Below are 17,068 nucleotides of genomic sequence, written 5' to 3' on the forward strand. Positions count from 1 at the left end.
CTGGAGACAGCTACCAGGGGTTAGGTGGGACAGCAGGAACTCAGAACCTGCCAGAGAAGGGCAATGAAGCTGGGGAAGGGTGTGGAGCACAAGGCCTGTGTGCACAAGGCCTGTGAGGAGCAGCTGAGGGAGCTGGGGGTGTTTATCCTGGAGAAAAGGGGGCTCAGTGGAGACCTTATCATTCCCTACAAACTCCCTGAAAGGAGACTGTAGCAAGGTCTCTTCTTGGTCTCTTTTTCCTGGGTGACAGGACAAGAAGAGATAATGTTAAGCTGTGCTAAGGAAGGTTTAGGTTGGACATTAAGAAGAAGTTTTTTAGAGAAAGGGTAATAAGACATTGGAATAAACTTCCGAGGGAGTCCGTTAAAAAAAGACTGGACGCGGCACTCAGTGCCGTGGTTTAGTTGACAAGGTGGTATTCAGTCATAGGTTGAACTCGATGATGTCGCAGGTCTTTCCCAAAGTATACCAGATGCTGTGATTCTGTGAGCTCGCAGCGCCGTTCCCGCGAGGGGCCGACAGCTCCATGGGGCGGCTGCGGGGAGCGCGGCCCCGGCGCTGCCTCCCCACACAACACCACGAGATGGCGCCGCGGGCCCGGGCAGCGCCGGGCGGAAGCGGCGGGGGAAGAAGCCGCGCTGGCCGCGCTCGGAACCGCCGGAACGGAGCGAGGGAGCGCTGGAGGCGGCTTTGTACGGCTCTCCTTGCCCGCCGGAGCCCCAGGCCGTCCGGGTGGGTGCGGGGACGGCAGTGCCCCCGCGCAGGCTGCGGCCCGGGCCTCCCGCCCGGGGAGGGGACCGGGCTGAGGGCGGTGGCAGCCGGGGCGGAACGGCGGCGGGAGCGGGAAAGCGAAGGCCTCAGGAGGGAGATGTGGGAGCCCGGGCGCCCGGCGGGGCCGAGGTGCTTGTGGCAGCAGGGTTGTAGCGGTACGGGAGCGGGGCTTTGCCATTTCGCCACACTTTGTCGGCCCGGGGCCTCAGGCGGCCATGAGCGAGCTCGGGCGAGAGCGGCGCTATGTGCGCCGGGGCCGGGGGCAGCCGGGGCACAAGGCGTGTGCTCCTGCCAGCCCTTGGATGTTGTAATTGTGTGCCCTGTTTGCAGAGGCAAGAGCTGCTCATCGCTTCTGCGAGGCTTTCAGTCACTTGCCGGAGTCTGGACACAACATCTGTGAGACCAGGACATTATTTATGCCTTCAAAAGCTGTACTGGAGAAGTTCGATCCTGTTCCTTGTATATGACTAAGTTGACCAGATATATAGGAAACATAAGCTAACTGGGCTACTGATAATTGTACAGCTTTTAGCATTTTATTTGTTCCCTCTGATTTTTGACCAAAATAGCTTTTGGGTTTATGTCCTGGAGCTCAGAGAATTGAAGACCCTCTTTTGGGGAGCCACAGTGGATTACACTGCCTTGGCTTCTGATAGGGCCAGAAGACCTGTAATACATCTGCTGAAAGCTTAAGAACATTATTTTGCTAATTTGTTTCGCTTCTATTCACAGGAGTTGCTGTTGTTTTAAGGACATTGATGTGAACATCATAGTGATAGGTGGTTCTTCATAGCACTCCTGTTGGGATGAGAAGCAGCTGTGAATGTCCTAAGTGCTGGACAAGTCTTGTATTTGCAACCATTTGCAAACCAGAATGAAGTGTATAGTCTTGGGAATTTTTACCCCTTTTGAAGAGAAATAACTTTTGCTGCCAACTGTCCCAGCAATCACAGGCTTGTGTTTCTGCGTGACTCTAACTAGGGCACTTTGGTATTAAAGTTAACGTCACAGCAATGCACAGTGTTAATCTGCAGTGCAGAATGTCAGACCATTTTTTAGACATTTCCCTCTTCTGGTGGTAATTCTGCATCAGAAGTATAAAATGAAATAGTGTTCATGGGAGGATGCACACTATTGATGTTGTTATGTTCACATTTTTTTAGCTAGTATGTACTAAGGTGAGTTCAAAATTTACAGCACAAAATTATGTTTAATCCCTTAAACTGTGGAATTTACTGCCAGGGGATTTATTTGAAGCACCTCTTACTCATGGGGGTTTTGGCTTTAAACGCCAAAACCAGTCTGGAGATGAAAAAACAAGTGTGAACTACCTCTTGCTGTAATCAGGAGAAATGTACCTGGAAAAGTAATTCCTTCATGAATGTGTTAGTGTCACATTTTACTGAGTATCTTCTACTAACCATTGCCAGAAACTGGATATTGAGGTAGGGAAGCTCTGGCCTGACTGAATACACTTTTCACATCAGGGACAAAAGCAGCAGTGGGCAGAGGGGCTGATCAGCTGTCTGTTATTAGAGACATTTCCAATTCAGATATAGCTGGCATTTTCATGGAAGTTTTGTATAAATGTGTTTTGTTGAAACCTGCTGAATTTATTGAAATTCCACCTTCCTTCAATAACATGATGTTTTTGCCGTAATACCATGCAACAGTTGAGTTAATCTTGTGTTGATGGGTATTGTGAATAGAGGAGCCCTCACTGATCCTGCACTGGGCTTGGAGTTGTCCCTTTTCCTCTGTGTGGCCACACTGTATCCAACACGCCACTAGACCCAGAGTGGGATTTACTTACCGAGTTACAAACCCCCGTGCACTGAGGTTGTGTCTATGGTATGACAGACATTGTCTCAATTTCTGTTGACTCCAAGGCAATTCAATGCTGTCATTGCTTTGATCTTTGAAATTTATTTATTTTCACTAATGCTCACCTGCCTCAAGCTGGTAAGGGGGACAGACATGTTTAGATGAAAGAGTTCATCCCTGGTTTATTATCAGTGGAGAAATATTTCAAAACTGGGAAAAGGAAGTAGAAAAAAATTTCCATCATTAATGATCAGTATAAGCAAACAGATCTCTTTCCCATTTTAAATTGTACATTTGCTGGTGAGTTTCGTATGTTCAGTTGGTTCCATATTTTTTTTTTAAGTATAAATTATAGAAGTAGAACTGTTAGATTTATTTTTCTGCTGCTTGTCATGTTTCATATTTTATGTAGCTTGTTTTGGAAGAGTAAGTCTACCGAAAATAAAACAAACTCATTTTTTAATTTAGTGTCCTTGCTTGCAGCATTTTTATGCTCTGCTTTATATTTGTAGTCTAATGTTTCATAAATAATTTATGATAATAATTAAAGTTTCTGTGTTTGGCAAAACAGGTTTTTCATATTTGGTAAATTAATATAGTTAGATGGTTTTGCCAGGGGTTTTTCCCTCATTCCCTTTCAGAAAGCATATGTACATGTTGTGTGTTACTAATAAAGTATCAGACTTCATCAATTACTGCTTTAAAAATTAATTAAATTGAGATCAATCCTGATTTCTGTTTATTCTGAAGCTGTTTCAAAGAAATTTTTATCATGTAGGAATTAGAGTGAACATGAGAATTAAACACACCTACTTTTCTGAAGTGGAAAATGAAATAATTGGCTATGATGGGCTTAGGTTTTTTAATAATAACGAGTGAGAAAAAGAGGTTATGGCAACCTTGACAGTATCCAGATGTATCTGGGAAAGATATATATGGGAAAGAGACAACAAGTATATGTGTACATCATGAGAGTGGAGATGAAAGTTTTGAAGAAGGCAGTGTTTGGAAATGAGATGTTTGAAATGCACAAAGAGGGATGACACAGCTATCTTTTATGTGTGCGTGGGTTTTGAATGTTACAAGTCACTGCAGTGTTTTGTAGTGATCTCAGTGCTGGGTTTCCTTCTTCCTCCAAGCAGGCAGGAGAGAATCCAGTGGCTCGCATGCTTTAGTTCCCTAATGCCTGAAACTGCAGCCTTTGCTGGCATGAATTGTTCCATCAACTGCAATGGACTGTTCTTATATGTAGAGCTTCTTGCAGACAGATTGGTATTACCAGGGGTTTATGACTTTGAGCTTACAATGGGCTTTGGAACGGACAATCATTTGCTTTTGTCATTGCTGCATGATTTGCATTTTGTTTGACCATTCCATTCTCCTTTAATGCAGTATGGCTTAAGTGACAAAAAGTTGCTTTTTAATCAGTATTCTTAAATATGAGGCAGAACACAACTGGTCTGTGTACTGTATTCATATGCATTTTGAAAAACAGTGGCTTTATCCTGGTATAAATCTACAACAGTTTTAAGTGTTGTCTTGGCTATGTTCCAGTGTTTTTGGGAATAGCATTTGACCATATCTTAAGAGTAGCAATAGGTAGTTTAGTGTACCCTATTTCTGTTACCTTTCACTGGCACCTAAAATAAAGTTCAAGCTCAGGATGGGTGAGAATGTCAGGAGAAATACATGAATGAAGCAGCTAACCTATTAGTTAACGTATTACTAATAAAAAAAATGTCAGATAAGAAGAGATTATTTCTCAGTGATATGTGCTGGTAAACCACCCTGGAAATGTTGGTAATTATGAATCCTGCCTGGTGGTAATAGAGCTCTTGTTCTCCCTTTCTACCTCACAACCATTTTTTTCTTTTTTTATTTTTTTTCCTGTCCAGTTGCCCTTTTCTCTTATGCCTTTTCCTCACATTTAAAAAATGTGGTTGCAATTTGAACTGACCTGTGTTTTCTTCATGGGAGGCAGGATCAGATTCTGGAGGGGGGAAAAAAAGGAGAAGCAAAGAGAAAGGGACTCTATGTGGTCAAAAGTGCACCACAGGTTAAACAGAAACCTCACTGCATGAGTGGAATCAGAATGGGTTTAATTATTTTACAGCAATTGCTTATTTTATGCAAGTTCCAATTTTATACAAGTTAGCAGACACAGCTAAAAACTGAGAACAATTTCTTTCCTTTTAAGTTTATGGTTTTTGTTTGGCATTAATTTGGAGAGTAAAGGTTGAGGAAGCATGAAGGAAGAGAAGAGTAGTGGGAGAAGTGTTCAGTTCCAGCATTTCAGGCTTCATTTTATAGAAGGCTCCTTTTTTTATTTTCTTTCTGTAGTGGGGAATTTTAAGGAATGGGATTTTTACTGCTGCTAATCAAAATCTATCAGTAAGAGACTTCAACTTGCCCCTACACAGAAGGGATGCTTAACAGCTGTATGTCATAATACTCAAATATAACAATGTATATTCAGTGCCTGTGACCACCTTAATACATATATTTTTATTAATTAAAAAGCTACTCTTTTCTTTTCTAGTTCACCTTGATCACCACCAGAGAAAACTCCACAAAAGATGGTAAGAGTTCTTCATGGGTTTCTATGTGATAGCTTAGTCACATTTTATATATAAAATGCATATAAACACTTATTGAACTGTAAGTGCAGACATGTATAAATTAGATGTAAAAGTCACTAAATTGCTTTGAAAATAGAATTCAGATTACAACAATGAGTGATTTGTCTACTCCTGGGAAGACTCCAGAGAAATAACAGGAGAATAAGAGAGGACTCTGGTCATTTGCCTTAGATTTATAGCTTTTGTTTCCTTGAGGAAATCTCTTATTTCCATTTATTCCACAGCTGAAAAAGCACAGACACAGAATTAAGTGAGACTAAAAGTGTTCCTTTCCCTTTTCCACCCAAATGTAAAACATTTCTGCAATTTCTTTTTTAACAGATGTATTTTTAAAATTCAAATGTAAGAGTGGTTTTCAAGGGCCGCTTTCAACAAAAAAACCCTCACAAAAAGTAGTTGGACAAGGACCAGCATCACAGTTCTGTCTGCATGAACTGCCTTTTTGTCTTCCTTTTCCTTAAATTAACAACTGGAGCTAGTCAGCCAGACAAATCAACCAACTTGATTCCAGAGCTTTCAGGAAAGTCATCAAGTTCCTTTTTAGAAACATTTTATAAGAACTGGAGATAATTTTTGAGTGTTAAAAGAATATATTGTCTTTTTTGCAGACACATAGAATGTAGGAGATACCTGCTTTTGTCAAGCTTCGTGGTCTTTCAAAACTGGACTTTAAAGTATTACAGTATTTTAAAAAATAGGCAAATGTTTTGAAAGTAACTTGTTAATGTATCAGATTTGATAATAGGACATTCTCAACTGTCTGCTGAAGGATGAGGAGTCAGTGTGACATTCTTAAGCAGAAGGAAACAGTAAATAAAACATTGTTCATCCTAGCTGTTAGGTAGTTGGATGATTAAGGATGAAGAAATTCCATATGGAAGGCAGATGCTTTCTCTCTACCCACTCATCCTGGGAGTGATGCATTTTGGGAACTCCAAATGCATGGTCTTGTAGCAGTGCAGTGTTAAACCAAGAGGAGAATAGCAGTGAAGTTTCATCTCCATGGATTCTTTCTTTTCAGGAGAGATAAGCTGTCTGCACTTTTAAATCACATAGCTGAGCTACACAGCCCTTCACAAATAGGCTGCAGTTTTTGATCAGGAATACCTTAAGGAGTGCAAGTTTGTTGTGGAGGGCTTTCTTTACATACTCTATTAGCTGAAGATAATTTGTTCTGAAAGCACTTAGCAATCACCTTAAAAAGATTAGCATTGGTCATGTTATGGAATAATGGGCTCAATTTTCCAGAAAAAAGGGCTGCATGAGAGTTGCAATTATTATTCCAAACTCACTAGCATTTGCTTTATTGTCTGAGAAGCAGAAAGTGAAAACAAATACAAGTAAACTAAATGAACCTCTCTGGATAGTGTTAAATGGAAAGTATTTTTTAGGTTTGAGTTTTCTGTTTTGCCTTGGGATTTCTTTTCCCCAGGGAATCCAGTCTTTTAAGGGTACCAAATGGTACCAGTGCAGATCAAGAAAACAGACTTAAATATTTTTGTCCTGTATGTTCTTAAAAAATCCCCAAAAGAGCACCTTCATAAAGGACTGTAAATGTCAAATTAATCTCTTAAAACGTCAGCTAGTTTTGCCATAGTTTTGAGTGTTTGCCAGAACGTGTCTTAATTAAAATTTTCCTATTGAAATAGAGGCATTCTGTTTTACTTCAGATAAAGGATTTTCTATGGAAATTAAGACATGAGGGAAAGGGAGAAAATATTTGCTATTTAGTTTACATGTTCTAGGCTCTAGTTTATGGCTTTTTTTAAGATTATCTATTCTTCTTTTTGAGAGTAGGATGATGGGAGAAGATGAAAGGGCTTGTATGATGGGAGTTTAAGGCTAGGGAGACTGTGGAGCTTTGTAGTTGCTGTTGAAATCTGAACAGCATGAAACTTCTTTAAGGAAAACTAAGATTAGCTGGAAGACAGGAGAAGGTGTGTTATACTATGTTTCTTTCTGTAGAACTGTTTTTCTCTGTACTTGATCAGGGGCACTTTATTGCCTCTTTTCATATTTTCGTTGGTGAGGGATACAAAAGGGAGATTTACTGGCAGCTTGCATTTGGCTAAATACAGTCTTGTTTTTGATTGTGGCTATGGTGGATATATGAACTTGTCTGAATTGCTGTTTGACCTTTTCTAAGAAACTTTGGCAGGCAGATGGAGGAAATACATTACTGGAGGAAATATGTTACTGGATAAAATGAATGCATTTGTTTAATGTAGAGGAGTTTTAATCTCTTGTGTTTTCTGTCTGTGGATTTGGAAATCAGGTTGCAATATCTACACCTTGGAATGATTAAGTTCTTACAACTCACTTGAGTGTCCAAGGAATTGTGGATTTTATCCACATGGCATATTTCCTAAAAAGAGCTGATTCCCACTGGTAGTAGCATGAACACTTCGAAAATACCTTCTGGACACTACAGCTTCTCTATTTCTAGTTCTTCAGTGGTCACTGTGTTGATGCCAAAACAGTCTCTTGTAGGAGTAATGAGGTGTGGTGCATGTGCACTGTGCTCATACAGGTTGTTTTTCAAATCTCCATGTTCTATCTAACTAAAGGAATACTAAAGATTAAAAGGCAGCATTGTGCTTGCATTTGGTCGCTCCTCTCAATTACTCTTTGTTTGTCTCTCTCTTTAAATCTTATTTTTTGTGGTTGATTTTTTTTGTTTCTTTCCCTCTCCCCATGTGTCTTGGCCACAGGAAGACACTGAGCCGTGGTACTCTCAGCAAGTGTACACAAGGTACTGGAGGCACTATGACTTAGCCATGCGCTGGATGCGCAGGCACCAGAAAGCCTACAGGAAAGCCATGGAGTCCTTTTATCGCCTGCCATGGCATCCGTGGCATCCTGCTGCAGCCTCTCCAAGCAGCCACTATGCAGATTGGGATGGGAATGACCTCCCACATACCCAAAACTATCCTTCCAGCTATAGACCAGGTGTCAGAGTTCCATATCATGGGGGAGATCAGCAGTGCGCAGGTGCCTACGAGGAGAGGGAGGATGCTGATGAGGACTCTGAAATGGAAGAGGATGCTGAAGGAGACTCCAAAATGGAGGAAGACTCCGAGTCTGAAGGGGAGATAGAATATGACTTGAGTAACATGGAGATCACAGAGGAGCTTCGCCAGTTTTTTGCAGAGACAGAAAGGCACCGAGAAGAGCTGCGTAAGTCCATGCTTGTTCTGTATTTTGTGGTATTTTGTATTTTGTGGTATTGAGTGCTGGATAGCTTCAACATTTACAGGTTTTGTAAGAATTCACAGGAATAGGCACTGTGAGTGAGCAAGCCAACTGACTGAAACAGGCAGAACTAATTGGTGCACTTAAGCACTACTCATTAGAAATGAGAGAAATGAGTTTTAGAAAATGTTTGGAAGTTTTTTGGTGAGAGAGAGAGAGAGAGAGAAAATTATGACTGCAAAAAGAATAACACTTTTGTTCAGAAGACAATGTTAATCTTCAATGCTGAGGAAAAAAGCTCCAGAATTTTTATGGTTAAATCTAGTTAATGTGCTATATGTCTGAGGGGGGAACTCACAGGAAATGCTTGAATACATCACTGAACCCTACAGTAAGCCTCAATGTATTTTATACCATGGAATAGTCATTTTGGTTGTTATTCTTTTTCTAACCTGACAGTAAAATTTCATGACCCTTTTCTTCTCCCCGTGCATCCTCTTCATTCTGTACTACACTACAAGTTTCTCTTTGTTGTACATCTTGATCTGGACCCAAGTCCTTTGGTAGGAAATGTATGCTAAAGTCGTAAGATTTTTCTGAGGTCTTCATCCTCAGAGGTATTAGTCACCTTTGTTTCTGTGAAATCCTTAAAAGAGTAAAGGATTATTCTGTGCTTTATTGACACTTTACTCATATACAGGTGTTGCAAAAAAATTTGTTATGTTTTAAGAATGCAGAATGGTAAAAATAGCTTTTCTCACATGACTCCAGTAGAAAATACCCATAATGAATGTTTAGTAGAGCTTTCTCTGCTTCTCTGAAGGAGAAGATATTCTAAAAGCATATAATAAAGGCAATGATTAGAAGAGAAAGAAAATTTTAAGTTCTTTGATCAGCAGGTATCAGAGGGTGAGCTGAAACAACTTGGCTTAACTTCACACTTCTCATCAGTGTGATGTGCAGTTGATCTAGTTAGCAGAGTTAAGTGAGTTAAGGGGTTCAGTGGTAGTGGTTCATGTGGCCTGACATGAATCCCTTTTTCATTGTGCTTTTGCAGAATCAGCTTCGTGTTCTCTATTGAAATGTTCCTTTGATGAGGTACATGATGCTTTAAGACCCTGGGCTGCTTCTGGGAATGCAGAACATTTTCTTTGGATTTATTATGACTGTTATTATTAGTGGTGTTTAAAGGTATGTGAGTGATTAAAGCTGGTATCCTGGAACCTGGGAAATCAGGGCTTAGAGATGTTCTCTGATGCAAATATCCTGTATGACCGTGGTGTAGCCATTTAGTCTTTTCCTGACCCCTCACTGGCTGCTCTTGCTAATAATATTATTTGATTCTTTATATTGAACAGGTGAATTAGGAAGAAGTTTGTGGCTCAGAATACAGATTTTACTTCTGTTCCTTTCACCACAGCAGTATTTGGAGTCATTTGGAATGATTTGGTCTCTGCTGTGTGTTGTGTGAACCTAGTTCTGGATGAGTAACTCTCTATGCTTCAGTGGCACTATTGCAGATCTTCGTGCAACTTCAAGCAGTCTCTGGTCTTTCATTGCTGTGTGCCTCAGTTTCTTTAGTCGCTCCCCTGATAAAGTGAGGATAGTACTAAGTAAGCATCCATAATTCCTCAAAGCATGGAAAAGTAAACAAATACTTGATTGAAATGAAATTGAAAAGTGACGTAGAAATCTAGGGTGAATAATGCTTTCTAAATGCTAATTTTGTGAGTAATTAAAAACACAGTGTGATCTTGTTTAGAAATATTTTTTTCTTGCATGCTGAGGGAAAAGGGAAATAGAATATTTTTTTTATTCAATTAAAGTTTCTCAAAAGAAGAAACATAAACAGCAGGAGGAGGGGAAAAGCATTGTTTCCCTAATGGTGTGGAAATGAGCTGGTATGAAGACCGTGTTGAAGGCAGTACTACCCTCATTTAAGAGGTAGTTTTATTAATTTTCCTGATTGCTGTTTATGAACAAAATTAAATTTAGAGGTTCATTAAGCTGTGATCCATAATGATGCTATATCATGTTACATCTTTCATACTGTGTTTAACAGTTGTCATTCTGTATTGATGCTTGAGAAAATTGAGATAAGGCATCTGCTAAAGGAACCCTCAGTTACTTGAGTATTTTGTCTTCAATGCTTTTTCTTTTTAATCCCGAACTGCCTGATGTATGTCAGGTCCTGAGCATGCCTACCTTAGGAGCAGATTTACTGAGAAACTTGGGTAGCATAAACTTCAGTAATGCCTTAAATTTACTCCTCCACGTCTGAAAGAGATATTTGTAGGGGTGAGGCAAGAGTTTTACATAGCCTTTAGCGGGAATGAAATTGTTTGGGTGTGCCACAGTGGAATACCAATAGGGACCTTGACGATCAGTTAAAGTAAAAGCCAGTCCTTAGGGAACATTAAGGGGAAGAGTGTGTCTCATGTTTTCTTCCTGTGGCATCAATAAGGGGCTCTGGGTGGAATTCACAGCCTCTGACCCCTGCACCTTGTTACTCACTTGGGAGAAGACACACAAGTTGCTCTTCTTTTAAAAGGAGAGTTTGCAAGAGTTAGATACAGGCTTATGGGAACTTAATGAAGTGTGAGTCACAAGGGACCAGGGCATCAGTGGGGCAAATAGGACTGGGAAATTGGCGCATAAGGAAGGGGATAGGATACCAATCTTTGTGAAGCATGGCCTCCATTAGTTTGGTGGTTTTCTACCTGTCTAAAGTTAGGAAATACTACACAGCTTTAAGGGATCTATTTCAGACACATGCAGTGAGTCTTGATTTTTCATGTGAGAGATAGCTGGTTCCCACACCTTATCCACAGATGTCTCATCGACATGTAGAAGGATAATCAAATGGATTAAAAGGAATTCCAGCTGATGTCAGACTCTTTACTTATAATGCCTGATCTAGAGCTTTCTGGAAGTAAATGACATCAGAGGATAAGATCTTGCAAACTTTAACTATGTAAGACGTAAATAGGCCTGAGATGTAGGTGGGAATGAGATGACTCAGTCTTGGAGGTCTTTTCCGACCTTAATGATTCTGTGATTCTGTGGCTCTGTGAAAAGCATTTGAGCCTAGATGGTGACAGACAAGCATAAGAAAGATGTTGCGCCAGACTAGCCAAAGAAGAAAACTTAAGATTTATTTCATTTCTTAGTAACTGCTACAAACTTGAAGAACAAGCAGATTTCTAACTTCTGTAGGATTTTGTTGTTTTATTTTCTCAGTGGGTGTTTGCAGTGATTGGCTGACTTGCAAAAAGGAAGGGCTTTGAAACTGGCAAACTTGTTGCATGATTTAACACTTCTGCATTGATACAGTTCACAACCAACCTCTTTTAAAACAATCTCTTTTTTTGTCTTTGAAGTCACATCAATTTCTTAGTAGTTTTTATATTTGTATCATGTGTTGTAGTCAATTATGTGTTTCTGGAATGCCCAGAAGTAATTATAAGCAAAGTTTTGCTGAGGCTGTATGAGCTTAGACATACAAATACACTACAAACTTATCTCGTATTTTAGATAAATGGTGTGTTTGGTTAAAACCCTTACAGACAGTTTTCATTCCTCTTCATTTGTTTCTTCATAGGCAATCATAATTATATAATGATTCTCTTTTTAGAGGATTTTCTTGTCAGGCTAGTATGTTTTTCTGGTTCTTCATGTAGCTGGTGATCCAAGTATACAGTGCATCTTGGGAATGTTTATTTGTTGCATTTAAGTTTTCCCTCTGGCAGTTGAAAACATGAAGTTGTTTTCCTGGGTTACCATACCTGTCAGACTTAAGTATGGTATAAGATTCTCCAGGCATCCTAGATGTAAAGGACAGAATGTAGTAAGTTGCCTTTTTACATTTGCAAGAATTAAAAGGGCAAAAATCAAGAAAGGAAGATTCACAACCCTAACAGTTCTCTAAATTGTCTAATTGCATATATTTATTCCACTTTTAAATTTAGCCTTGGAAACATGCAGTTTGTCCTTATACAATTTTTCTTTGTTTCCTTTTGCATATAAGAGAAAATCACTGCTGTAATTGAGTGAGTGTGGCATTGCAAGTACACTGAGATCCATTCTGTGGTAGTTACCAAGACGCAGACAGAATCCTTTATTTAAAAACAAAGAAAAGAAAGGGAAAGTACCATCATGTCAGTTCATTACCGAAAGATAAGAGTCTGTCATTTGTTAATGCTCTGACTAGTTTTTGCCATCAAAGCCTCTGTTTGTATTGCCCACACATAGCCTCCAGCTTTTCCCAAAAATAATGTCCCAAGTTAAATTTTTTTATGCTAGATGGAAAATATTTTTTTAGAAATGAACGGAAATGGTGAATGAAGATGTTTGTTTCAAAACTGCAATCTGTAGGCTTTTCCCCTCAGGTTTCTTTTTCTCTGAAAGATGATAGTCGCCACTGCCTCTTCTGGAGAGGCAATAATGGAATTTTCCATGTTTTGTAACTTGTTTGAATCATACCAGATCTGTGAAGCTCGTGGTTTTGTTTAAGGCCTGCATGCCTCTTGGAAAATAGACTTTGATTTGGGATTTTTGCCACCATATTTTCCTTCTTTCCTTCATCTTTGGTAAATGCTTTTCCCAGTTTTTTATCTGCCTTTCTCTTTATAAGACTGTAGCTCAAATTCTTGGAATACAGACTCTTGGTCTCCACCATTTCTTTTCCTTTCTTCTTTCCTACCCTAAATTGTACAAGCATTGTGGATGGTGAACTTATAAATATCTGCTGAGCTTCCCTGCCTTTAACAGCCTTGGTTGACAAACTTTTAGACAAACCAAAAAGCCTTGGTTGGCATGAACTTTAGCCACAGTCTGTAGAAGCTGAGTTGCAGAAGCTTCTGAGAAATGCCTGTGAAATAAAAGTGATTTCTGCAAATGGGTGGGTGCTTGAGAAGTGCTTGCTTTTGAAACATGTTCTTTTGTGAACTGAAGAAGAAATGTGAAAGTTACTCCTTTTGTATCACATCTCTGATCCTGATGATTGAACCTTTTGTTGTGTAGCAGGAGACTCTTCTCAAGTGCACACACTGTGTCCAACATAGAGACTGTGTTACCCGGTACCAGAAGCCAACAATTGAGAAAATACTTCCTCACTACAGAAACAAGGAAAAGTGCCACTATTTTCACTGCTTTAATATTGAAAACTAATCTCTACTTGCAAAACTGGAGAGTCTGGAGATCAAGTTTTACATATGTTTACATAAGATCAGTTTTACATGTTTCATGACAGACAAGCTTATCTTTATACAAAGCGTACCAATTTATAAAATATTGTCAAAATTTCCATGGATCCTATGCTAAAGCCAGAATTTGGGCTTAGAAGAATATATCTTTCCTCCATGAACCTATGGCTTGTTGCTGCAGGAAGTAATGGAAGAGAGACATTGGAAAGCTTGAGGTACTGCCGAGGGAACTGAGCTGTGTGCTCTGGAGAGTTGTGGAGGAGTTAATAAAGGTACCTGGAAATTAATATATAAAGTCTTTCTTATTTGAATGTGCCTCAGGCTGAGCCTGTTTGACAGTGCTGGCAACCCCTGAAGTACACAAGAACAAGGCCAGCCTTCTTGTTTTCTGCTAAGGGATGCCACAGGCTTCAGCTCCTAGGTGGCATCTGAGGGTTCTGTGGACCAGGCTCCCATGGATGCAGTTGGGTGGAGCTGGGACCTGGAATACCAGTTCCCTATCTGCCAGTGGATGTACTGGTCTTAGTTTTTTCTAAGCATCCTTAGGAGTACTGGTATTTGAGTTACAGAAGGTTTATAGCTTGGAGTGTGGGAAAAGAAGCTCATATGGTTCATTGTGACTGTAGTATAGATGTTGCTTTAAGAGGAATGCCAAGATGTTTAACACCTCTACTTCCTCTTATATTTGATGGAAATGAAGAATGCTGTCATAATATGAACATATGTATTAAACTTCAGAAACCTGTGTTTGAAGTTGTCATCCTTTATTTGTCTGCCTAATGTGTTCCTCTTATTGTAGTGAGACAGCACATACACTAGGGGGCTTGTTGAAAGGTTCGGTTTATTCATTGTTATAAGGGATTTTGAGGACCTCAGCAGGAAGAAAGCAAAAGCTTCAAGTGCTAGAATAATTAACAGTATGATCTAAGTGTTCTTTATAGACCTTTTGCAACAGTTAACTTGGATGTCATTGCTGTGACCAAAATGCATCTTGTTGACAACATCTTTGCTGGACAAATACAGAATTTGAGCTACTCTTTCTCCCAGGAAGCTATTTTCCCTAAGTTATTCATGACTCAGTAAGAGAAGTTAGGTAATCTTGTATTGTTGCTGTCCTGGTAAATCAGTGCTATGGTAAAACTCCTTTTGACTGGACTTGTCTTGAGGATACAGGAGAGACAGGTCATTGTTCCTCTCAGCTGCTCTGTCCCTCACCATCTGAGATCCATTTGATAACTGTTTCTTGGTAGTTGAGGGTTGCAGAAGGACCCCCTGTAAACCAGTCAGTAGCTTGCTCTGATGGGTCAGCCACTGTAACTTTCTCTTTACAAAGAATATACATGTGGTAATTCAGTTACAGTGTGTCAGTGTATGTTTTATGTCCATGAGGCTTCTAAGGATTGAAGGTCTTGCTGTGACATACTTGGGCTCTGCAAAATTTTGGCAAGGAACCGACAGGTGGGCCCCAGGGCTGAGGCCACATGTGGATCAAGGAATCCTTCCCCAGTCTTATTGTAAGAGCAAAAATTCATTTCAGAATGCTGTTATGGAAGATTGCTTCATATGGGAACAGTTTGGTGGGGGAAGATGGAGACATTGCTTATACTCAGAACTGGTGCTGATAATTTTTTGAAGGCATGTTTGCCTGCTTGGTTATTCCATTAACATCTGCAGCTGCTCTAAGTGCCTCCTCTAGTCTCCTCTTCATTCTTTGTCCTTGCAGGGAAGGCTGTGAAAGCAGCTGCAGCTGCTGTGGAAAAGAGCAGGTGAGACCATGCTGACAGGCACAGCTCTAGGGAAAAGCAGCATAAAAGCATCTCTGCACTAATCACTCAGCTTGGGCAGTCTGTCTTCACAGGTTATGCACTTTTCCCTAAAATTCCTCAATTACTGGTTCCATCTGGGTGCCACATGCAGCATTTGTGGATCTTTGAATGATCTTACTTTAAGGAGAGCTGTGTCTCAGTTCTCTGCTGATAAATCCGAATTCATCTGCCTTTAGTGTGATACTTTAAATCTTGAAAGTGGACAGTGACATTGTGAGCTATGAAGTAAGTGTTTTCTAAAGCACCTATTTTGGTATCTACTGGGGGAGCTTTTGTTGTAGAAAGAATGTTTAAATTTCCGGGGTGTTCAGCACTGGAGTAACAGTGAAAAGCAAATGCCAGAGACCAAGGTAGAAATGGATGTAATGTTGACATCTTGTTTCTACACTCATGACATACAAAATCTTCTCAGAAGCTGCAACAGAGGTATTGCATGGCAGCAAAATACCTCGTGTGTTACACATTCTAGGTCTCTTTGCTGGAAAGCAAATCCCCTATAAAGACAGATTTTCTTGTAGACAGGTAATTTACCCAGCTAATTTTAATGGTGTGTTGTTAATGCCAAGACTTCCAGAGGCACCATTTGCTTTTCAGCATCTCTCACTGTGCCTCAGTTTTATCAGAAGTATCCAAATGGAATTCACATCCTTTGCCATTAGGGAAATGTGGGTGCTGGCATGATAGAAATCGACAGTTCAGAGACTTCCATCTGCCTGGGTCTTTTCAAAACTCATTTCCTTGAATGCTAAAAATCAAGTGAGAGAAGGCAGGCAGAAGTTGTTAGACCACACATCTCAGACTTAGGTGGCCTGTACAGACTTCAGTCATAGCCTTGGTGTGCCACTTGAGACTAGATCAAAACTTTTAGTGTAGATGGAATTCAGAGACAAATATTCCAAATAATAGTCTTCCACATATGCCTTCCAGAAAGAAAAAAGCTAGTCATTTATACCCAAAGGATAATGCACCTTAAACCCTAAGGATACAAGGGAACATTGTCCTTCTTGTCTTTTCCAGTGACAGGGTTCAGCCACCTGTGCCACCATGTGATATTATCTGCTGTGAAGCTCATTCCAATGAATCTAGAACACCTCCTGCTCTAGGAATTTGTGTCCATTTTCTATTTATTTAGCCTTTTAGTATGGGGGTGATATCACTTCCCTGCACTCAGAGAAATAGAGAATGTTGATATGGCAACATATTGAGAAACACTTGTGCTGTAACCCTATGAAGTACCAGTACAGAGCAATCCAGCTGTTCATCAGTGTTACAATTATTACAGTTGTTGCTGGCCTCCAAAGTACTCAAAGCTGTTTTTGCAACTGTTGGAATTTCCCACAATATTTTCAAAGACACATTTCTGAATTTGTCAGATCACTGCTCTGGTACACTGAAATCATGGAGGTAAGGTAAAAAAATGAAGACTAAATATTAAATGGCTGTTTTTACTGAAATAAATAACATGGGTATTACACCATTGAGTGTTATTGTTCATATTTAACTGTATAAGAATATCCTGGGTTTAATTTCATTTGTAGTTGCTGAAGTGATTGTTGCTCTAAAAGTCAGGTCTGTATTCACAGAAATTGTAGACATTTTGCCAAGGAATGTA

General features: G+C 40.0%; 1 protein-coding gene across 5 annotated transcripts in view; it reads left to right on the plus strand.

Moving 5' to 3' along the window:
- The first annotated feature begins 568 nt into the window (after positions 1–568).
- Positions 569–17,068, plus strand: part of GEMIN8 (gem nuclear organelle associated protein 8) — a 28,779-nt gene continuing 12,279 nt past the window's right edge. The window contains exons 1-4 of one of the 5 annotated variants that reach the window (XM_086880043.1): positions 569–732; positions 5,135–5,174; positions 7,946–8,411; positions 9,484–9,617. In XM_086880043.1, the coding sequence (XP_086736169.1) occupies positions 5,172–5,174; positions 7,946–8,411; positions 9,484–9,605 (591 nt within the window). In that variant the 5' untranslated portion in view covers positions 569–732; positions 5,135–5,171 and the 3' untranslated portion in view covers positions 9,606–9,617. Of the gene's footprint in view, positions 733–792; positions 901–5,134; positions 5,175–7,945; positions 8,412–9,483; positions 9,618–13,448; positions 13,554–17,068 lie in introns of those variants that run through there. The other 4 variants (XM_086880045.1, XM_086880044.1, XM_086880042.1 and 1 more) reach the window with 4 other exon arrangements.

The sequence above is a fragment of the Cyanistes caeruleus genome, chromosome 3, assembly GCF_971803275.1.
Source record: "Cyanistes caeruleus chromosome 3, bCyaCae1.hap1.1, whole genome shotgun sequence".
NCBI classification, from domain to species: domain Eukaryota; kingdom Metazoa; phylum Chordata; class Aves; order Passeriformes; family Paridae; genus Cyanistes; species Cyanistes caeruleus.